At 40.8% G+C, this 24,989-nt stretch overlaps 1 protein-coding gene across 4 annotated transcripts in view; it reads right to left on the minus strand.

Annotated features, from left to right (window-relative positions):
• Positions 1-24,989, minus strand: part of LOC105478298 (sortilin related VPS10 domain containing receptor 3) — a 612,041-nt gene that overhangs the window by 114,810 nt on the left and 472,242 nt on the right. For all 4 annotated transcript variants that reach the window (XM_011735416.3, XM_071069164.1, XM_011735417.3 and 1 more), the window contains 2 exons: positions 11,343-11,432; positions 2,979-3,158 (listed from right to left, as the gene is read on the minus strand). In XM_011735416.3, the coding sequence (XP_011733718.1) occupies positions 2,979-3,158; positions 11,343-11,432 (270 nt within the window). The remainder of the gene's footprint in view (positions 1-2,978; positions 3,159-11,342; positions 11,433-24,989) is intronic.

Here is a 24,989-nt window from a genome sequence, read left to right on the forward strand (position 1 = left end):
CATTAACCTCTAAAAATCTTCGGTATGGTCACGGTCTAGATAATGTCAGGTTCCAATTTATTCACTTGATATTACATGTTTTCTAGAATCTGAAATTCAGCTACTTATCCAGCCCTCATTCTTGTCCCTGACAAGCATCTATTCCACACAATTAGCCTGTCTAGCTTACTTTCTCACAAATCAGCACCATCCATTCAGTCCTTGGCTCATTCCATTCCTATGTTTGGAATGTCTCCCACTTCTTCACTATTTCCTCCCCAGAGCAAAAGTCCTGATGGTCAGAGTGGTAACATTGAGAAAAAGAACTGCATGTGCACAGATCATCCCCATACCCCTGCCCTTCTTTTAGGGATCTGCCTGCAAAGATCACATCCTTTGTACATCAATGCTGCAGTGTCATAGGAACAGGCTTCTATAAGACAGTCTTTGATTTATCATTCCTGCCTGGGACTGAATGGATGAATTCAATTCTGGGGTACGGTATTATCAATCCCACTTCCTTGTGCATAATTTTTGAAAGCAATAAAGCTGTGTTTGATATCCATTTGTCTTGCCCTTTGTTGCTGTCCTAATCGGTTCCAGCATTGGCCAGGTACATAAGGAACTTTGTTTACTGACCCCCTCAAAACCCAACAAACTAGATTGCAAACTCTCTGAAGGTAAAAATAAGTCATAACTCTCCCACCTTCCTCATGGGCTTGAACACAAAGCAAGGATGCAATCAATCCTGCTAAAATTGAATGGAAAACAAGATCAAGAAAGCTGGTTTTTTTTTTTTTTTTTTGAGTTGCCCTGTCTGTTATGTCTTCTCTATAGATGCAATGACACCATGCATTTTTTTTTCTTCAGTAAGACTGAAAACACAAGACCAACTTCTGTGGAAAGAAAACAAATTGCATGTATCTGGGCACATTCTTCATTTTGATTCATGCTTCATCCCATATTACAGTGTTGCACTGTTGTAAATGACCAAGGAGTTTCAGGCACCCCTTCTTAGAATAAGAGCAGCATAGTGGCAAACTCATCCACTGTACCAAGAGGATCAGAGACACCAGAATTTCTTGACTGCAAGGTCATCTGCAGCGATGCCCACCCTCCCCTATTTGGGTCTGATCACAGAGACATGAATCACAGTCTTATCTCTACGGCTTTACTTGTACAAACACGAACTTGGAATGGCCTCAGTCCTGGGAACATTAATTCAAACCCTCCCACAAGATGTGACTTATTGTCCAATAACAAAGGTGTATTTCTGCCTCCTAGTATGATTAGAGGCATAGAAATGTAAGCTTCCCAAAGGTATTTACTCCCCTTAGTCATCTCTACTAGTCTCCACACTTCCATAAAAAAATCTGGAACATTTCCCAAACTGGGACCTTGTTGTTTAAGGGAATTACTTCAGCACTTGTCAGTTACTCTCTAGGAAATCAGGGTATTTCTACTGATTTTGTTTTCTGCGCAATGACATTCACTCCTTGTTTTAAAATGTACATTCATTTGTCCCATGCCTTTATGTTATCATCTCTCTGCCTAACAGGACAGGTGCAATCTTAAATATTTCTACTCCTCTCAGTGTATTAGTCGGTTCTCGCACTACTATAACGATACTACGAGACTGGGTAATTTATGAAGAAAAGAGGTTTAATTGACTCACAGTTCTGCATGGCTGGGAACCTCTCAGGAAACATACAACCACAATGGAAGGCAAGGGGGAAGCAAGGTATGTCTTATATAGTGGCAAGAGAGAGAGAGGGAGCGAGGAAGTTCCACACTTTAAAACCATTAGCTTTTGTGAGAACTCACTCACTATCATGAGAACTGCATGTGAAAACCACCCCTATGATCCAATCACCTCCCACCAGGTCCCTCCCTCAACACGTGGGGACTACAATTTGAAATGGGATTTGGGTAGGGACACAGAACCAAACCATATCACTCAGTAACTGAATAGCCAACTTAGATACCAATTTAGGGCTGCTGGGACTTTGACAGGCACTGCTCAGAGGAGACCACTGTAAAGCAGAAGCCCATGCACGTAGCCACTTCTACTCCTCAAAAGGAAAACCCACAAGGGAACAGCTCACCCAGCTCCAAGGCCACCACCCAGAATAGACAACGTATGTCTTTCTATGAATGACCTCAACCATCACAGTCTGTATGGGTGTGGCCACTGGTTACTAGTGAATACTGGATAATGAGACACGCCTTCATTGCTCAACTCAATCCTTCATATCCAGGTGGCCAGTCAAATTCCTTCATTGGATCTAGGACTGTCAAAGGTCACACAGTGCCACTATAAAAGGTACCACATCTTTTAGGTCACTGAAAGTAGTTTATTTTTTTCTCTCTTTCTCACTACAGTTACTACATGGAGTTACTTGGTTTCCTAATTACTCTTTAACTAGTTATCACACTTTTTAACAAGCTCAATATAAGTGACACACTCCTGTCAAAACCAGTTTTTTACCCTGCACAGATGTTGGCATCTGGTGGCATCTTAGAAAAACTCTCATTCCCACCACTGATATTCACTTTTATTTTCCTATAAAATTTGTTCACAAAACAGGACTTTCCAAGTAATTTAAGGCACATAAATAGCACTATTCCCTCCACTCAGGGTCCACAAAAGCAACACAGAGTTTACAAAGCCACTGAAAAAATCACCTATGCCAAGTACCTTAATTTCTGTCTAGTAATCAATTGTTTATACATACAGGAATACTAACTTTGTTGAGTCAGTCACTATACTAGATGCATTACATCCGTCATCTCTCATCTCACAATAATCTCCTTAGGTAAATATTTTATCTCTATGATACTAGAATTGAGGCATATAGAAGTTAAGTCCCTTGCCCAAAGTCATACAATTGCTAAGTGGTACAGCTGGAATCTGAACCCAGAACTCCAGCGCTTGTGTTTATACCATTAAAATTCAGGAAAAAGATAGGTCCAAGGGAAGGACAATTTTGGCTACATACCTCATACAATTCAATAATGATGTTCCCCATTAGACCTCTGCTGCTCTTGATGTTCTCCATGGCCAGAGTGAAGTAAATCCCACGTGTGTCTGAGATGTAGAGGTTGTACGTGTCGTTCTGGTTCCATTCTTGGACTGCTGCAAATACTTGGTTCTCGTCTGTACTAATGATGTGCATGTCCTGAAAGAAGATGGAAGGCTTAAAAGGCAGCAGATCTCCGTATCTCTCTGCCCATTGGGATGCCAAGCAATTACTATGACTTATGAAACTGCTGAGAAAAAGCTTGAGTTATAGGCAATGTTAAACAATTCCATGTTGAACCAAGGCTATAAATTATGAGCTTCATGATTTCTGTTCCTTGCTAAGTGACAGCAAAATGGGTATTAGGGGCTTTGGTTGATATCATTTCCCATGGCTTCCAAGGATTCATCTACTTTCATTTTTTATTGTTATACCTAAAATTTAAGAGTTAGTGCCAACAGAGACAGACACCCTTGCCCAAGGAAGCTCACGCATGCAATGAAGACACAGCCTATCTTGTCATTAGATATTCACTCATGTTTTTAAATTCTGTAGTATGGTGGTTTACACACTTTTCTTTAGAATCTTCAGAGTCATGAGGATTGCAAGAAATGTGGCATGGAGGTATAACCAATGAGTGGAGCTCTAGACCTGCAATCCTGTTTCAATCAGAGCAGAACCACTTGCATCTGCTGTATACACTGGAGTTCTGTGTAATATTTTAGGAGTAAAAGATAAGAGAGGTTCTGCTGCCAATAAAATTATATTGAAGATCACTGATATAGAGAAAAGGATACTCAACCTGGAATTTAATGTTCTGGGTCAAAATATAAGCACTGCTATAAGTAAGCCGCATGATGCTGAATGTGTCAGTCTCTCTGAACTTCAATTTTCTCACCTAGTGAAGAGGTTGGGCTACCAAGAAAAACATCTCTTCGGGCACTATTCTAAGCCATCTAAATGTATTTTTTCTATTAAAAATGAAAATAATTTTGTGAGGGGAGTGGTATGATTATTTCCATTTTACTGAAGAGCAAACTCAGGCACACAGAAGCTTACCAATCTATTTCAGATTATATGGCTATCGAATGGCAGAACCAGGTTTTGAACCTCTGTGGTCTGACTCTAACCTAATGGATGGTTTCCAGTCATCGGATACATAACCTCTAGATTAGAGATTTCAAACTAATGACTCATGAAGTAAATATGAATCACAAATGTTTAGCTTGGCCATATTCTGTACTGAAAACCAGAGTCTGTGGTCTTTCAGATGGAGTCAGGACCCCGAGTTAGGGTCTCAGCCCTCTATCTCCATATGTTCTTATGGTCTGCCACTTACATACTGATGTTAACTTCCTGGTCCCTGACATCATTTAGTTTTAATCCTGGACTGGATCATTTTAATTTTTTTAATTAAAAAAATTTTACACACAGGGTCTTGCTCTGTCTGGATCATTTCTAAAATCAAATCTAGTAGTTTACAATACAAAATAATTTATAAAAGTCAGTTTGCCTGTGTAGGTAGGCACTGTACAAATATTATCACAAATTTAAGCCCTTACCTAGAGAACTGACACAGTCAGGAGGACATGGATAATCCTTTGCCAAAAATGGAAGTAGCTAAAAACTGCATAAACATACTGGTGTACATGCCAAAGAGTAATAGACAGCAGAAGGAAAGGCAACCTTGTTGCTGTGGTGGAAAGCACTGGTAAAAGGATGATGGGGGATTGGAGCTGACTGTAACTTAATAATCAGGCAGGGTCTAGCCTTTACTGTGTTTGACCAACCTTTCCTAGAAACCTTTGCAAGTAAAAAGAAACAGCAATGTCTGTAATGTCAGCACCACAGAGAGTTCCTCCAAGACGACTTACAAAGGAGTAAACCCATTTGATTTGGGCAACCTGGAGGTGAGAGAAGTAGAAAAGCAAGTTCTGGATCTTTTTATTGAAGATTCTTTGTCAAATCTCAGCCCCTGGCCTTGAACTCTCTAGGTCACCTTGACTAAGACCTCACTTGCTCATTTGTGCTTACACACCTTGTAGAATTACAGGTTCCTGCTGAGCTGCTTGAAAATGGAAAAAAAGCTTACTCTTAAAAACCATGTGAGGAAATCGTGTTGTGTTGGTGTGGAATGAATGCCCAAGAACCCAGTAGGAGGGGAAATCGCAGCTGCAGGAAATACGAATTAAATTCACTTACCCTGTTAAAAATGCAATAGAAATGCCTGGTTTTTCCCAGATGTTTTGGTCATAAAAATGAATGAGCTAAGTTATTTTAGACTAAACTAATGTAAAAGAAATGGGAAAAGAACAACTTAAAACACCAGGGCATGGTCAGGATTAGAGGCAGCCAGGTTCGCTGTGAGTGCACATTAGGTTAATGCAGTCCTGGGGCTGTGTCACCTGGTGAACAAGTGCTCCAGGCTCTGGAGTAAGACTGCTCTCTGATTTCCAGAATTCTGACATACCTGTTTGAGAATTCCTTAATTTGCCAAAGCTAATAAATGACATTACTAAGATATAAACCTACAACCTAATCTTAATTTAAACCTAATCTTAATCAAGAAGCTAACTTTTAAACACTGTATCAGTGGGGGATATAACTTTGGTGTGCATCAAAATGACCTAGCAATCTTAAAAGCATGCAGACTTGTGCTGAGAACATTAACCTAAAATGTACATACAGAAAACCTGGCTGTCTCTAATCCTGGTCACTACCTGAGATTATAATTCAGTATATCTGGAGTAGACCCTTAGATTTTTCCATCTGAACAAGCCCTCCAGGTGATTCTGGTGCATCTAAGTCCAGGGAATCACTCTTTGAAACACTCTGAAATACATAACCTCTGTCTAAATAGGTCTCTATGGTTGAATGCGGTCAACCAACAATAATTAGAACATTCAGTCTTCAAGAAAAAGAAAAGTATAATTAGCTAAAATTGGTCCAATAGAGACCCGAACAATAATGAAGCTTATTTCTTGAACTGAGTTACCTCAGTCTAGCTCCAGAGCGTGTGTCCTTGCCTTACTTGTTGGTCCTGAGAACATGCAGGGAAAAATTTGGTGCTAAAGAGAGAAATCCAAGGAGGGAAAATGCAATAAGACTAAATTTAGACTGGGACTTTACTAAACTTGGAACCTGAAAAGCATCAGACATAATCACATACATATTTATATTTGGAAAGCAATTATAAATAACATTCCCTGTCTGCTCTGCCAAGACAATAATTTGGGAGAGTTATGATTGCTTTTGAAAACTAAAACCTGTGACTTCTTAGGTGAACAATGGTGAAAATACTTCATTGTTATTGAAGCATTTTCGTATAATCTGGGCCCCATGTAACTTTATTTATTATATAAATACCGTGTTATTAAGCATCTGCCATGTGTCAGACAATGGAAATAGAGAAAAAGTAAAACCTGCCCTAAAGAAGTTGTCCTCTAATGGTGGAGACATCACATACTCTAGCGGCCTTTCTCAAACTTGACTAAGTGCTATGATAGAGGTGCTAAAAATGGTGACTGGAGTACAAACGCTTACAGGTGACAATCAGGATGGAATAATCAATGAAATGTGTGGGAATCTGTATCACATAAAAGCAGTTTTCCTCTGAAGGAGGTGAGGCAGACAGTGGCTACATCGTAAGGGGTAATATGGCACACCTAACTTTTGCCCAAAGAATAGCACAAAATTATCACAAGATTTTAAGCAAGAGAAAGACATGATTAGAATTGATATATAGAGAGATTTAGTTAGAGAGGACGGGGATCCTTGCATGATCGAATTAATTGTGGAAGCATTGTGAAGAGGGGCCTTGAGAGGGGCAATGCTAGAGGCAGGGAGAAAGGCTTAAAAGGTCACAGAAACAGTCCAGATAATAACTCAGGAGGGCCTCAACCAAGGAAGCCGGTTCTCCATGAGGTCTCCAGGAGATAGACTGGTGAGATAGTAAGGAGGCAAAATCTACAGGGGGAGAAGGGAGTAGGACAAATACATAATGCCTTAGATACGTGCCTTATGAAACTCCTCTTTTCCTTTATAGAATTCACTACAATTATAATTAGTCTCTTATGCAATTATTTGTTTGATGTCTGTCTCTTTCATTAGATTATAAGATCCCAAAGAGCATAAACTATGTTCTCTGATGTATCACTTTATCTCTAATACTCACCAGAGTATCTGGCACATGGTAGACATCCAACAAAAGATTATTGAAAAATAAATGGAGTATATAAGTAAACACAGGAGAAAAATGGGATATAAGGACTATAAAGTGCAGACTAGAAGCTTAGTTTCCGACCTTGGTTAAATGGGATATCTTTAAGAGGATCTACATCAAATAGGCAGTTGGTTATGTGGTCTAGAGCTCAATGGAGAGATATGGGCTGGGGTTGTAGATACAGGAGTCACCAATATTGAAAAAGAGTGAGGGATGAAGTCACCCAGGAACCATGCAGAATACAAGAAGAACTTAGGAACACCAACATTTAGAGAGTGGTAAGAAGGGGATCTACCAAAAAAAAAAAAAAAAAAAAAAAAAGCTCATTAAAAAAAAAACTATGAAAGAGAAGAGTATCAAGTATGGATTATTTTCATCAGTGTTAAATGTTCCAGAATGGTGAAAATCAATAAAGGTGTAGAGGCATCTATTTGATTTGGCATGCAGGTGGCCACTGTAGCAATGGCTAGGGATTTTTAGTGAAATAGTGGATAGACGGATGTAAAGGCAGAGAATATACAGCAGTAGGTTGAAGAGCAAATAGGAAATGAGAAAAGAGATTAGAATTACAGATAACTCTTTAAGAAGTGTGGCCATGACACAGCAGTGAAGGATAAATCAGTATTTGGGGAAATGTAAAAACTGAGGAAACAAAAGGTTAATATCATTGTCATTACCATTATAATGAATTTTCTAAGACATATTTCCCTTTCCTCTCTTTTATTATTCAAAACGGAATTAACCATATTCTACTGTCAAATAAAAAATGGACCCAGACTTAGGTAAGAAGAGATTTTATTTGAAAAGACTTGCAATACCTGTAAGCATCTTGAAGTAAAGACAGAAAAGAATTACTTTTATGGGGGAAAGTAAAAGAAGACTAGAAATAATTGGGCTTGAAAAGTAGGGTGTGCAGGTGGCATGACTGAGCAATTGAACAGGAAATTTTCTTTAGGGTCGGCTGATTCTCAGACGGGCTGCGAACGGGGGCTGTTCCTCATTGCCATGTTTGCTTCAGCTACCACTGCTTACACAAGCTCAAGAGTGGGTCAAAGTTCAGGGGCTTGAGGAAGGGGAAAAGTTAGTTTTAAGTTTGAGTAAGTCAAATTAGCAGGCATTTTGTCCAGATTGGCCAGAAGGACAACATTTTAGCAAATCATTTATGAGAAAAAGAAAGGGAATCCGGTCCTATTATAGGTAAACAAGGCAGACATCTGAGTCTTATCAAGTCTCATGCAGAGAGGGGGTCTGCAATAAGCCATTTCCCAAACACAAAAGGGTGCAGTTTCTTAACCTTGGCTGTTTTCCAGGAGCACAGGGCTCAGGCAAAGATCAACATTTTTACTTCCAACCTGAATCCTATATGGAAAGAAACAAAAATCTTTTCTCTTGTAGAAACAGTTTATTAGAGTAGTAAGTTAAGAATAAGTCTAGAATCTAAGAGACAAAAGAGGGTATATCAGGCTCAGAGTGGTAAAGTGAGGGTTTAAGGCAATATTGATTCCAAGGTCAGTCTGGGATGTGATCCCATTATGAACACTGATCTCCATGTAGGACAGGTTAAGAGCCTCAGTATTAATTGCCCCCAAATCAAAACTGTTCCTTAGATTTGTCGAGCGCTTTACACTTGACCAACAATGAGCCATTTATTAAATCCTCACAACTTTGTCAAACAATAGTATCCCCATTTCACAGATGTGAAGACCCGGGCTCATGGATAAGTAAGCGGTAGAGCTGGAATGAAAGCTCAGGGTTTCTGCTCATAAGCTCACCTGTCTTTTTCTAGGTTACCTGCTCCCTATCACCTGCCCCATGCCCTCTGCTGCTGTCTGCTTTTCATGCCTATTGGACTGACAGCACCAACCTGATGCCCAGGGACTGAGTTATGGAGGGCTCAGCACAAGGCTGCGGCTCCTAATAACCCTGTTTATTGTTAATGGTGCTCATTTCATTCTCTGCCAAACACTCCAGAGCTATGGAGTACCCCAGGAGAGCACATTCTGAACATGTAAGCTGGGAGCAGAGCTGCGAGGGCAATGATGACAGGGAGCTCTTCATGCATTTGTTTCTAAGCAAACCACCTAAAAGCATCCACGGCACTGCATGGAACAGCAACGACTTGCTTAAAAGCCATTTCCATTCTTAAACAATGGAAAGAACCAATCTCCCTCCACCCTCTCTGTCCCCACCTCTTCAGTTTTGACTATGAAAACCTGGGCCAGCACTGGCTAATAAAGGGGATCGATAACCATCCAGCTATTTTCACAGCAGCCCTCATATTAATGAGAAGCTGCTCTGGAAGAGGTTCTATAAAAGGGACTGAGCGGATGGCATTCCACCACAATAAATTGCCTCGGGGTTGCTAATCATTAACAGAGTGTTCTAGGGTTGTGATCAATTCAGGGCCTCATTTGTCCCCACCTGCAGCCACACTGTCCAGGGGAGTGAATGGTTTGTTTTCCTGAGAAGGTTAAAAATACATAAAATGTGCACACATACAGAGATAAAATAATCCCTACTTCAGGGAGATGGCTTGGAAAGTTCTCTAAACTCATTTCCTAGGCTTAGAAACATGGGAGACTGTCAGGTTAGTGTAATAGGCATTCTCCTTTAGAAAGAGCATAACTGTGAATTTCCGCTTTCTAACCTTATCCAAGCTGGAATACCTCTTTCCTGTTTGGGTTTAGAACATCTGATGGGTACATCCTGCAAACACAATACTACACAATGGTCCCATAAAGCTAATCAGAAAGAGGGTAGAGAAAATAAGAAATTGGTTCCCATGGCCCTTGAAGCTACTTAAAGTGATCTCTACTGACCTTACCAGCCTCTCTGCAACCCAGTCTCTCAAGATGGCTTTTTAGTTTGTTGAATGAAGTGTGCTGTCTCTTAAAATCGGGCCTATGCATGTATCTTCTATCAGCTTCTCCCCATCTTTGTTTGCAGAATTGACTCCTTTATTTTTCTTGTATCAACTTAAACACCACTTTTTCTAGGAAACTGCCCTCCCTTCCCATAGTTAACTAAAACCACCTTGTATGCCAAGACGGCCCTTGAATGTGTATAACACTCTCATACCTATCATTGCTTATTCAGTGTCTTTTTTTTCCAGAACATAATATCCATGAAGGCAGGGACTATTTGTATCTTATTCACTACTCTATTCATAGAGTTTAGTTCACAGAGTAAAAGTTAAATGGAGAAAGAATAGTTGAACGGATGCATAAAAGAATAAATGAATGAATACATGCATGCATAAATTAATGAATGAATAATAGCAACTGGGGGTAGGAAATTATCCACTTTCTCAGGCCATAATTCCTCCACCTCTGTCCTCATTTAACTTTTCATAATACGTTCCTTAGCACCAGCTTAGAGACCCAAGTCTTTGCAACATTGCACTTGATACGCGTGCTGCCTGAGATTTTTCTGCTTTGCAGCTTCATTCAGTGATGCAATTATAACCTGTCCATTTTCACAATGAGGTTCTAAGGTCCATCTCCCTCCAGAAGCCAATGTTCACAAGGAATGGGGTCCCCAAAGTAAGCTTTATGATTTTTCAATAGAAGAGTTAAATCAAACGTTAAAATGCCAACATTTGATATTAACATTCTATTAGTTTACCCCGTTTTAATTACTCATGGTGGTGGGGGGAGTAGAAACATAGGCAATACATTTCTGTTTAGCCTTAAAATGTAGAAAGAAGCAAGAAAACCACCAGACTTATCTGTGCACTTTTATGCACACTCATATAGCATCTGTCCTCCTGCCTGAGTTTGGCCTTCTATTTGGTGATAAAGCCCTTTGCAAAAGGGAGAGCCCCTCCGAGGAGATTCCAAAGCTAGTGTTCCTTTCATTACTGCCCCTGGGAAATGACCCAAGGTTATACCAGACGTTTGAGTTACAGGAAATCAAAGCTCTTGGCTGGTACCCAGCTGAGACAGGAATACAGAATCCAGGTTGTGCACCATTAAGGGAGGCTAAACGACTTGGCGGTGAGTGAGTCTAAATGCCAACAGTCCTTCCAAACAGATCAAACCTCCCAGTTGCCCAACAAGGCAGCCTCTCCAACCCTCCCTTTGCCTGGAGGGACCCAGGACTGCTGGTGGTGCATGCAGTACCTTTGGCAACGAGTACTTAGGCAGCTTTATCTGAGCAAAGGCCTCTCTTCGATAAGACACGTAGTAGCTGGCTCTTCCACCAGTTGTTACCTAGATTGTGGGGGAAACACAAAGAGATCAGATGAGGCCACAGATCATGCACAAGTTGGAAAGTATTAGCTCTCCTATTGACAACCACAATGGGTTTGTAATTACCTTTTAGAGAATATTCCTTGCTGGCTTTGGGTCTCTAATCCCATGGCACTCTGAGCTGCTCTCATTGCATGGTACTTAGATCACAGGTGGGCAATTACAACAATCTTTCCCACTGAGAGATCCTCCCTCAGAACAGGGACTGACTCCATTTGGTCACTGTGCTCTGCACACGGTACATACCTAGTAAGTATTTTCAACTAAAAGCAGAGGAGCTATCAATGTGGGCTACATCCATGATCTATTTATTCTTTTTGAATTGTTTATTAATTCATTCCAACCATAACACAATTGTCAAATGTATTTTTTCGTGGATCTGAATAATGACTACTGTTCAAAGCTCTCATTATTTTGAAATGTAATCTCACTTCTGAACTAAGCACAGATTTCTTTCCCTCATATTTATAATCCATGTATTGAGCAGATATTTATTGACTCTTTCCATGTACAAGATACTTAAAAACATCAAAAGGTAGAGGAAGAACTCCAAATGTGAAATTCGGAAATCCTGGATTTGAGTCCCAACTGTGTTATCTCTGGCTAGAAGGCTCAGGGACAAGCCCTGTAACCTCACTTTCGAAAGGATAGATTCTTAATGGGAGGAAAGTGGAAACCACTCCAAGAAATGGTCCTCTGGCCAGGGCCTGCTGAAAAGCCCTGCCAACATGGCAGAGCTCTGCAGATGGCTGCTCTCGGCCCAATTATCCTAACTCAGGGGAAATTAATATTCACAGGAGAAGATAACATGGCTTGTTCAGAGAAAATAGCAGGACAACAATAGCAACCAGGCTGCTGCGCTGAGGAGGCAATTACTCGAGGCACATGCTTCATTCTCACTAAGGTCCAAGCACAGGCTGGAGACAGGCCAGTCCTCCCAGTCTGATCCAAACCTGGCAGCCATCCACAGGCCCTGCTGGGAGCAGAAGAGCTGTAACATCTCTACTGAAGCCACCCATCTCTCCTCACTCGGGGAGGGAGATGACATCTCCCATGGCTACCCCTTGCTCTGCACAGATTGGAAGCCCCCAAAGCAGGCACCACACGCTGCCAGGTAGAGCAGATGTCAGAGTCAGCACGAAGGCAGAGACTTGGAAAACACTTGGTGCAAAGGCTTATGCTGTGAACCAAGAAGAGAGACTGGTTTTCACCCTGATGTTCAGGGAGCAACATCCATATCTAATTACCATCATTCTTGCCTTGTATTTCAGAACTTTAAAACTTTTTTATTTTGATGCAACATCTGTTCTGAATCTATATTGTTCTGTGTTGGCTTAGAGGTGGGTGTTGCTATATTAACATCGATAGGTTGCTAGGAAGTCTTTTTCCTTTTCCAAGTAAGTCTCAAGTGCATAAAATGTTATCCTTAGATCTGAAAACACAGTCACCGTTAGTTCTCACATGATTGTATGTATTTGTTTAATTTGGTTTTACATTTAATTAGAAAACCAACACATATAAACATACCTGCTAACCTAGAAACTAGATCAAAAGTTTTTAAACTTCAGCATGCATCAGAATCACCTGGAAAGCTTATTAAAACTCAAGACTCCTGGGGCCCATCTGCAGAGTCTCTGATTCAATAGATCTGGGTGGGGGATCAAGAATTTTCTAATAGGTGGGGCGCGGTGGCACATGCCTATTATCCCAACACTTTGGGAGGCCGAGGTGGGTGGATCACGAGGTCAGGAGATGGAGACCATCCTGGCCAACACGGTGAAACCCCATCTCTACTACAAATACAAAAATTAGCTGGGTGTGGTGGTGGGCGCCTGTAGTCCCAGCTACTCGGGAGGCTGAGGCAGGAGAATGGTGTGAAACCGGGAGGCGGAGCTTGCAGTGAGCCGAGATCACGCCACTGCACTCCAGCCTAGGCAACAGAGCGAGACTCTGTCTCAAAAAAAAAAAAAAAAAAAAAAAAAAAATTTCCAATAAATTTCCAGGTGATACCGATGCTGCTGATCTGGGAACCATACTTTGAACACCTCAGAACTAGACTTTTAACAACAATTTGCATAGATCTCTGTGCTCCTTAACTGCCCTGACCCCCTGCCTCTCTCTCAGATGTAGATATGTTCCTGAATTCTGTGTTTACAACGATGAGAAAGGTGTTTCATTTTTTTTTAATTTGAGGTGAAATTCACATAGTCTAATAATTTTAAAGTGTACGATTTGTTGTAAATTTAGTACATTCACAGTGTGTGATCCAGCCAAAACTTCTATTTAGTTCTAAAACATTTTCATCACCCCCAAAGGAGTCCTTATACCTGATGACAAAGTTTTTACACCCCCAAAATATATCTCCTGGTCACCTATCATGCTTAATAACCATTTCTCTACAGGTCATCCTGAACCTCACTAAACACGTTCTTGGGAAAGCAGACCAGCATCTGAGAAGCAAGTCCCATCCCTGAATGCTAGCCAGAGATAATCAATTAAAAGGAGCTTCTCCTTGGAAGATCCAGCCACCTCAACAGGGAACAAAATGATAGCACCACTCCGCCTCTTATCAGAAGTCCAGGGCAAGGCTGGGCGCATTGGGGTTTCCAAGTCACCAATTGCCAAAAGAGAACAAAGTGGTCCCATTGATAGCGTGATCAGTCCCACAGCCTTGAGAACTCATCCTCCCATGTCTATTACAGCCCTGCACAAGCAAAGACTCTCTTACAAGCTCACACACAACCCAGGGAAATTTGTGCTTCAGTAAATAATGAAGATAGAAATTATACTTTAAATGCATTGTCGAATGGTCCAAAACATAAAGGGGCTACATGAAGGCCACAGAGCCCTGGGGTCTCCAAGTACCTCTGATACCGTAGTATCTCCCAGAGATACCACGCTTCATCCTGCCAATCTTCCTTTGTCCTGACTGTGTCCTTCTCTGTACTTGCCAAAATCCAACTGATGCATTAAACCTCAGTGTAAACCCTATGAGTTCATGGAAGGGTTTTTGAATGCTACCAATTCATTCTAATTTCTCCTATCTCTCAATTACTGAACTTTGTTCTTTTCATTTCTATAGCACTTTCAACATTCACTCTCATGGCACACACATTCCTATAATTATTCTTCTATAGCTTATTACAAGGTTGTGACCTACTTCATTCCTAGACAATGCTGGTTCTATGGTTTGAATGTTTGTGTCCCTTCCAAAATGAATGTTGAAAATTATTCCTCAGTGCAACAGTATTAAGAGGTGGGGCTCTGAGGACATGACTGGGACATGAGGGCTATGCCATCATGAAGGGATTAGTGCTCTATAAAAGGGCTAGAGAAAACTAACTAACCTTCTTTTTTCCCTTTCATCACTTCTGCCATGTGAGGACACAGTGTTCAAGGCACCATCTTGGAAACAAAGACCAAGCCCTCATCAGACATCAAACCTGCAGGTGTGTTTGTCATAGACTTCCCAGCCTCTACAGATGTGAGAAATAAACTATGTAGTCTAAATAATTTTGTTATAGTAGCAGAAATGATCTGAGACAGAAATTGGTACTGAATTGGTATTGGTATTGCTACAACAAATACCTAAAAATATGAAAGTGGTTTTGGAATCAGGTAATGAATAGATGTAGAAACAGTTTTGAAGTGAATACTAGAAAGAAAAAAAAAAACCCTATATTGCATTAAACAGAGCATTAAGGGCAATTCTGGTGAGGGCCTTTCTTCAGAAGAAGCGGGGAGCTGTAGAAAGAATTTAAGTTTCCTTAGAAATTACTTACCTGGTCATGAACAGAATACTTGTAGAAATACAGACGGTAAAGGCAATGCTGTTGAGGTCTTAGATGGAAATGAGGAGTAAGATATTGGAAATTAGAGGAAAGGTCATCCTTGATATAAAGTGACAAAAAACTTGGCTTAATTGTGCCTGTGTCTAAAGATTTGTAGAAAGCAGAAATTGTAAGCAATGTACAAGGATATCTGGAAGAACTATCAAAGCAAATGTGGAGAGTGCTGCACGGCTTTTTTTGACCATTTACAGTAAAAAGCAAGAAGAGAGACATGAATTAAAGACAGAGCTTACAATTGAAAGGGAAACAGAACTTAAAGATTTGGAAAATTCTCAGCCTGGCCACGTAAAGTTTAAAAAGGCAAGTTTGAGAGACAACACCAAGGGTGTGGCCAAGGGACTATTTGATAAGATTAGTACAGATAGAAGGTAGCCAGATGTTATTCATCAGAGCAATGAAAGAATGGCCCAGAAGGCATACCAGAGATCTTCGAGGCTGCCATGCCCATCACAGGCCCAGAGTGCCAGGGCCTTGAGGGGAAAACAATTTGAAGGGAGGAGCCAGGCTCCCACGGGATGTTGGGGCTCTCTGTCCAGTACCATCTCAAGTCTCTGATTGCCACATTCTAGTGTGACTCTCCTTGAGCAGCTGAGGCTCAAGCAAACCCAAGTTCGGCTCAAGCTGCTGCGCCAGAAGACACAAGCAATAAACTCTGGCAGCATCCACATAGTGGTAACTTTGCAGGCACACAGAGTACAACAGCCGTGGAAGCAGGGCTACCTCCACTTACATTTAAAGGATGCCCAAGAGAGCCTTGGAGCCCAGGCAAAGGACCAACATAAGGCTAGGGTCATAGCAGAGTCTTCACTAGAGTGATGCCCAGTGGAGCCATCAGGGCAGGGCCACTGCAAAGAGTCCTCACTAGGGCAATGCTTAATGGAGCCACTGTGGAGGGGAAGTCCTCGCCAGACCCCAGACCTGTAGGTGCAACACCAGACTGGGAGAGCTGCAGGCATGGACTCTAATCTATCACAGCTACTACATGTGCTACACCTACCCAAAACCATGGGTGCAGGGTCCCCTAGACCCTTGGAGACCTAATCCTCACCCCACAGTCTGGAAGGTGGGACATGGAGTGAAAGAAAATTATTCTTAAGCCTCAAGATTTAAGGTTGTTTACCCTGTTGGGTTTTGGACTTCCCTGAGACTTGTTACTTGTTCCTTCCTTCCTTCCTTTTGCTCACTTTTGAAATTGGAATGATTGTCCCATACATTGTATTTCAGAGGCACGTAACATGTTTGATTTCACAGGCTCGCAGCTGGAGTGGAATCTGCCTCAGGATGAATCACCTTGAGTCTCACCCACATCTTATTAAGACAATATGTAGATGAGACTTTGGACCTAAATTTTAAAGTTGATGCTGGAACAACTTAAGACATTTGAAGCTATTGGGATAAAATGAATGTATTTTATATGTGAGAAGGACATAAATTTGTGAGGCCATGGGTGGAACGCTATGGTCTGATTGTTTCTGTCCTCTCCTAAATTCTTGTTGAAACTTAATCCCTACTGCAACGGTATTAAGAGTTGGGGTCATTCAAGAGGTGATTAGGCCATGAGGGCTTATTCCTCAGGAAAGGAAAAGTGCCTTATAAAAGGGCTGGAGAAAACTAGATAGGCTTCTTTTTTCTTTTCTTTTCTTTTTTTCTTTTTCCTTTTTGTCCCTTCTGCCCTTCTGTCATGTAAGGACTCGGTATTCAAGGCATTATCGTGGAAGCAGACACCAGGCCTTCAATAGATACCTAACCTGCTGGTGCCTTAATCTGGGGCTTCCCAGCCTTTAGAACTGTGAAAAATCAATTTCCATTGTGTATAAGCAGAAAGAGACTGAGAGAACTGGTCTTCTGGCAGATGACCAGTGGATACATAATAATAAAAATAATGAGACAGTCATTAAATGAGCACATCTACCACACTTCAGAACTGCACATACCCTTTATGAAAATTACCTAATTTAATCCTCATAACAACCCTACAGAGATTTTGAGTGACTTGTCCAAGATAAGACAGATTTAAACCTCAGAAAGTTTGGCTCTAAGGCTGTGCTCCTCCTTCTGGGACTAAGAAGAATCCTCTGTCCATCTTTCTTATTTCACCACAATAACACAATAGATTCTCTTGGTTCCAACATCTTTTGTGAAAAACTTTTAAAAAATCACATGTGTATATGGTTTTGTTTCCCTGCATTCCTGGAAAATCTGTTTTGACACTGGTGCTGTAGTTTTAAATTTTATTTTGTGAGACAGGGTCTCATTCTGTCACCCAGGCTAGAGTGCAGTGGTATAATCATGGTTCCCTGAAGCCCTGACCTCCCCAGCTCAAGCAATCCTCCCACCTCAGCCTACCAAGTAGCTGGGACTACAGGTACAAACCACCATACCTGACTAATTTTATTTTTTTATGTTTTTTAGAGACTGGGTCTCCCTCTATTGCCCAGGCTGGTCTCAAAGTGATCAGTGCCACTCCTGGGCTTAAGCAGTCCTCCTGCCTCAGCCTCTCAAAGTGCTGGAATTACAAATGTGAGCCACTGCATCTAGTCCGGTGCTATATTTTTAAAATAATATCTTCTTAGGAGAGCAGAAGTGAGGTAATAAAACCAAGAATAATAATAATATCATGCAATAATATTTCATACAGGTCAGAAAACTGAAGCTGAGAGAGAGCCACTAATTTGCCCAGCGTCATATAGACTTTCATTGTTACAGCCAGAATATAAACCTGGGCTTTCTAACTCCCACCTACACCTGAACCCTTATAAACCTGGGTTTTCCAACTCTAGTCTGCACCTGAACCCTTAACCAGGAGTGAGCACACGTCACAGGGGCAGATACACAGCAGAGGGCCAATATTTATTGACTTACTGTATAACAGATTGTTGGGATTAATCTGCTTAAGCAGAAAGACTTTGAGTTTGGTTTCCTCCATTGGATATTGACTAAAACATAGATGTAGTGAAGAACTCTCAAGCCCTGCCTGGTTCCTGGTTGGTCAAAGGAGTTTATTTTCAAATAGATGGCACACCCCTTCAGGGGCAGAGTCCTCACAAAAGCAGGAGTTTATTTTCAAATAGATCACACACCCCTTCAGGGGCAGAGTCCTCACAAAAGCAGGCTGATGCATTTGCTGCTTCACTATGTTAGGGTAAAAGCAGGCTGATGCATGCATTTGCTGCTTCTCTGTGATCATGTGGCTCTCTGGCACACAAGAAAGAAATAAAGTTTAGTGACTATTAATCTGTTTTGATGAACTTTTCTCTTCCTTACAAGCAAATTTTCTGGCACTGTAAATCCCAAAGATTATTACCACTTTTCCTTTCGGTGACACCTTTTATTTTATATTTGATGAATGTCATCCAATTATTTGCTCTGGGCCCATCCGTCACGCTAAACACAGAATTAGCTGGGTCTTTTCCTTACTAATGACTGGCTCGTTAATCTGATTTTCTGGATTTCCATTTTACAGGTTTAATTGGGCTCCTGGCCAGTGAAAATGATTCCTTTGGACAAATGCATTGGCCATTAAACACATCTGTCTCTTCTGACTTGTTCCCGCTCTTGCTGTGACCAAGCCTCATCTGACAGATCCTTTATTTTTTCATTTAGCCTTGTTTCTGGATGATGGCTTGCCCTGGAGGAAAGACAGAAACATGCCCCGAAAAATTAGAACCAAAGGGCCTTGAGTCATTTCCTAGCTCCCTTTGGGGATTTAGAAGTTGAACCTATTTCTACCACAGGAGAAAACTTAAACTGTTTCTAGAATTTATAAGTAGACATAGGTAATCTTAGAAGAGGGTCAGAAGCAAATATTTTTGAGTATCTATTCTATATTGGCTACTTTACTTTCATGATATTATGTAATATCCAAAAGAATAATTATTATTACTATCATTATTGTTAATAGCACTGCCAGTACCATACATGTTAAAGATATTAATAATATTTTTGAGCATTTATTATATGCCAACCATTTCTCTGTACATACTAGCATTCTATTTTATGTTCAGGTAGGGAAACCGGTGTAGGAAAATTATATAACATACTCAAAGATACACAACAAATAAATGGCAGAGCTGGAATTTGAACCCAAGTTTATCTGACTTTTAAAGGTTATGCTGGTCCCTCAGGCTATGTGAAATTTGCAAACCTCTACGTGGAGGGGAATGGGTCCCATGTCACTTAATTTTCAATTCCCAGAAAATACGTTCACTGATACAGTTTGGACGTGTGTCCACACTGAAATACCAGATGGAAGTATAATCCCCAATGCTGGAGGTGGGGCCTGGTGGGAGGTGATTGGATCATGGGGGTAGATTTCTCATGAATGGTTTAGCACCATTTCCCTTGGTGCTGCCCGTGTGATAGTGAGTTCTCATGATATCTGGTTGTTTAAAAGTGTGTACCACCTCCTCTCTCTTCTCTTGCTTCTCCTCTGGCCATATTATGTGTCTGCTCCCCTTTTACCTTCCACCATAATTGTAAGTTTCCCGAGGTCTCCCTAGAAGCTAAGCAGATGACAGCATCATGCTTCCCGTAGAGACTGTAAAACCATGAACTAATTAAACCTCTTTTCTTTATAAATTCCCCAGTCTCAGGTATTTATAACAATGCAAGAATAGACTAATGTGCCCACGGCCAAGGCAGATCTTTCTATGTGAGGGTTCCTATCAATTTCCAAGTTCTGAAAAATCAATGCTACATTGTTGCACAGAAGTACTTGGTGTTGCTATGGGAATTTGTGAACAGGAACCATAATTGGGCTTACAGGAGAGCTGTTGTATTAATAAGAAATGACATGTGGAAGCTTTTCCAGTTAGAGGATTGTGCTGCATCGAATATTATGTGAATAATCTGTCTAAGCCAAGAGAAATGACTACCTCTAAGGGTACACCTTAGTTACTTCTCACACTGCCTCTGCAGTGTTTCCTCCTCTTTAAAGAAGCAAAAGGAACAGTCAAGATGTTATGATGCACAATTGACTTTTCTAACTCCTTTGCTCATTATTTCAGTTCGTATTACTTAAAATAAATCTTGATGTTTTGGGGCTTTACTCTCTCCACTTACATAATTCCTTCAAATATCATATTTATCTTAAGAGCAACATAAAACAAAACAGGCTTCCAAATATTGGACCACAGGAGTCTATAAACAGCCACAAGTTTCATCAGGAAGTTGCTGTACATGTCAGTCTGGCCCTGGAGTCTTATGCATGGATGAATCAGTTGCTTCTGCCATCTTGAGCTGATTTTCCAACACTGCTTTCCTAGGGACCACACTATGAGTCGGAATCAAAGTGTGGTACAGCATTTGGAACAACATGGCATCCTATCAGCATGTCATCTCCTCTGTTAGACTGTTTGACTTTGAATTTAGTGTTTGTCTAACTGATGTTTGCTCATTTTATGTCCTTAAGGCTCTGCAATATTGATGCAGTTTTATCTGTCTAGAAAGAGTGGGTCTATTACCCAACGTGTGCATCACACTATGGCTGGGCCTCCTCTGAAACAGATTTGCACATAAAATCTTTTATTGGTGCCCTAACATAATAGCCGCCAAATAGTTTCAGCAAGAATAGACATGAGATAATAAGATAGTTGACATTGAAGCCAATATTGCTGTGTGTGTGTGTCTGTGTGTGTGTGTCTGTGTGTGTGTGTAGGGGAGGTACTGAAAGGAAGATGCATGCTGACGTTGTCAGCACCCTCACTGGTCAATAAATACTGATGGCACAACTGCCACCTTCAGCAGCCCTGCCGAGCAATTCTTGGACAATTCACTGCCTATTGTTAATGCTAGTAAGGCAGAGAAAGGGTGGTGGGTTAGGAAAGCATGGGACAAAGAGTTTGGATCTAGACCACACACAAAACTAGCAGAAGAATTAGCATGCCTGACCCTCTGACACTATTCCTTCAAGTACAATAAAGGGTCTGGACTCAATCAGTTTCCAATTGCACAGTAGGCAACAGAGCACATTAGTTGGGATCCCAGACCTGGGTTTAAATCCCGCTCATACCACTTTCTGGTTTGGTGACCTTGTACAAGTAATTTAACCTTCCTAATTTTCTCTTGTGGAAAACGCAAATATTAGTACTATCAACTGACAAGTTATCATGAGGATCAAATATAATTCAATATAGAAAGAGCTTTAGCCTTGCAGCTGGCACATAGCAAGTACTCAATGCATGTTATCTGAGCCAGCAGAACTGGAGGCAAAAATGCCTATACCAGTCTAACATCTTAGAAGCCTTCTGGAGACTGACTATGGTGGCAGTTTATGTATGCAACCTGGAGGCTTCAAGTGGTGCTGGGGTAGCCATGTGTGCCGCCTGATCACAGTTGATCAGGGATAAAAGATGGAAATTATCCTTGCCCTCAGCCAAGATGAATTTCTAGAGGAAACCACAGATGGAGATCTCCAAGAGATCTGACCATTAATGGCTTCAAGACTTATCTTTGTGTTCTGGTTTTCATGATTTAGACGGAGGGGAAGTTGTTCTTGGGATGCTCACCTGAGCCTTCAAAATGGAAGTTCTTTGCACTTTCTCTTTCCTAATTTTGTGTGTGTGTGTGTGTGTGTGTGTGTGTGTGTGTGTGTGTGTGAGAGAGAGAGAGGGTAAAAGAGCAAAAATAAGGGCAGAAATACAAAATGACAGATATGAACTTGAGTTATCATTATCATCCTAGTGTCCAAAATTCAGGAGCATTTGAAGACTCCCAAATAATGTAACAAGAGCGAGTCCTTTCAGTGTTACAGACAAGAACACCAGAGCTTCAGGGGAAAGGAAAGGAAAGGAAAGCACTGCCCAAGAAACCTCTAAAGAGAAATCTTCAAACTTGCTATCAAAACATTGCCCCCTCTCTGTGCTCAAAAACAGTTCTGTTCCTTGTGGACTGTGGATTGATAGAGTTTTGTTTAAAAACAAAAAAAAAAGAAGAAGAAGAAAAAGAAAAGAAAATGGAACTGAGAGGAGGTTAAAGAAGATATTGCATGAGGTCTAGCTTATATGGTTGTCCAATACTTGTATAAGTTTTTCATTCAACTTGATACATCAAATAGCCTAATTCCTTTTTATGAGTGGACACTATGAGGTCAATTATTTAACTGAAATATTCTCAAACTACATACTAGCCTCTGTCTTTTCTATAGTATCCCAGTACTTCAGAAAATAAAATCAAAATGGTGAGAGAGGAGAAGGGAAAAGGTGGAAGGTCCTGTTCCTTCATAGTGTAACATCTGTGATTTTATTTTCAGCTCCACCATTTATTAGAGATGCAATTTTAGACAATGTAACACATATCTTAGAGTTTGGGGGTTATTTTCATATAAAAAAAAACTAATTATAGTTATCTTTCTCTCACAAGATTCTTGTGAGTAAATGAGATAATAAAATGCTTTCATGTAACCAGAAAATGCTCTACAAATACAATGATTAGATTGTTATAATAGACTTATGGTATGTTCCCAAGAATCCAAGCTTTTAGAAGCGTATTCACTGACAAATTATGCTGTTGATCCATAAATTCCCATCCTAATGATTGTGTGGGGCACTGAAATTTGCTCATGTAGCTTCATCTATGCACAAAAGGAAAGGCTAGAGGCAATACATAATATGAGAAGGAGAAGCAGAAAATGATGGGCACAGCTATAGAACAGAAACATCTTCAGCCACATGGCATGAATGGCAGGTACATATAGCTGCTTAGAGAATAACTTTATTGATATGTTCAAAATACTTTAAATATCCTGAAAGAGCAAGGCAGACAAAATCACTCATTTTCTAGAGAATTAGGGATGCTTCTTTGGGGCATGGGATTTCTGGAGATACACGTGGGCTGCTATATACGACAGCAAAGTTTCACCAACATGGGATTTGCATGTCTCATGAGTGAATTTCGGGACAGCAGTAGACGGATTTAAGCCATCTGTCAAGCTGTTTCTCAGAAAACACTGCTGCCTCCCCAAGAGAGCCATGAATATTTGTGAAATGCCAACTGCTACTTCTTGAAGCTTCCCCATCATGCTCTCTGTGTCATGCCTCTCCTGTCCTCTGCCAGCACAAGCAACATTGTTGGAGGGCCAGGCTCTATGCTTACCATGGAATATGCACCATCTGCTCTTGCACACTATGACCCCATGAAGGAAATACCATGAAGCCTGCTTTACTGCTAATTTAACTGACATGCATCGGGTATTTAGCTCCAAGGTGGCAGAGCCTGGATTTGAACTTGTGTCTCTAAACCATGACAATGACCACTACATGGTGCAGCCCTGAATGAGCCTAAAGTGTCTATGCCAGAGACTTTGCAAAGAATGGCTAGTATAGGACAAGTTATTTGAGGGACTCAGCCTGACCCAGATCACTTCAGCATCAATGAATTTTGCAGTGGTTTATGTCAAAAGCTTTCTCCTTAACTAAGCTCCCCCGACCCCAATTTCCCAGCTGGAGTTCACCTTTTCTTCCTCTGATTCCCAGGGCTCTTTGTGGCTTTCTTGTTGCACTTACCAGCTGTTGTCCCAAATTAGACGGAAGCTGGTCCTTTTGTGGTCTCTTGCTGTATTGTAATATTTTTGAGGTTAGATAATGTTCTTATTCATCTATAATAGTCTCTTAGTACCTAGCACTCACGTCATAACAACTAATATTTGTTGAGTACTCTGTGTTATTAGTTGTCATTATTGTACTGAATCTCATGTGATCCGAGCACAACCCTGCAAGCGAGGCCTAATTATACCTTTATTTTAAAATTAAGGCCTAGGCAGGGTGCTTTAGGTCATCTTGGTACTAAAAGGTAAGACTTAAAGCCAAGCTCAAAGCTTCTAACTTGTTACCCCAGGCTCTTTTCACTTTGCTAGGCTTCTAAAATCTGTGTTTCCAGAGTCAGAATAAGCAAAATACAAAGAGAAGACAATTGCATGAATTTTTACAAATGGGTAGTGAATTTTACATCAAATACTCCTTTGCGTGGGTGACAACACCATGTCTTGGAAAATCAGGGGCTATAAAAGAGCTTGCTTTCCTGCGGGAAACAGGGAAGCAGAGTACAAGATGTTCTTCCCCACCCACTGCTGAATCCACGTAATAATTAAGGGTCTGGCCAAATTTAGATCATTTCTTGAATGTTAATCATATTTAAACATCTCATTATGGATACTGGCCACCATTCCACTATGTCTTACATTTGTCAATCAGCAAGTACTTGTACAGCACTTTTGTGACCAGACTGTATTAAGTACCATTGGTCGTGGAGCTGTCACCTCACGGAGTTCACCATCTGTCTGGGAAAGCAAACTTAACATACAAGATGTACAAATGACAATATAAGGCCAGTAATAATGCCATGGTACTCAGCGGAGTGAAGATCAGATGCTATAAAATCCTTTCCTCAGAACCACAACAATTTACTCAATGTGTTCTCGTGCTCCTTCTACAATTATAAAAAAAGCCACCTATCTCCATTTTGTAGATGGACAGCTAAGACACAAGACAGCAAAGTCACACAGCTAGCAGAGGGCTGAACCGAAATTTAAACTCATGTCTGACAGATTCCAGATACTGTAGGCATAAGGATTCTCTTAGATCACCCTCCACAGTGTGACATTCATACACACATGCACACATGTGTGCATGCACCCACAGTGTTATATGTAATCTATAAATAAGTGTGACTT

This window comes from Macaca nemestrina, chromosome 9 (genome assembly GCF_043159975.1).
Source record: "Macaca nemestrina isolate mMacNem1 chromosome 9, mMacNem.hap1, whole genome shotgun sequence".
Lineage (NCBI taxonomy): Eukaryota > Metazoa > Chordata > Mammalia > Primates > Cercopithecidae > Macaca > Macaca nemestrina.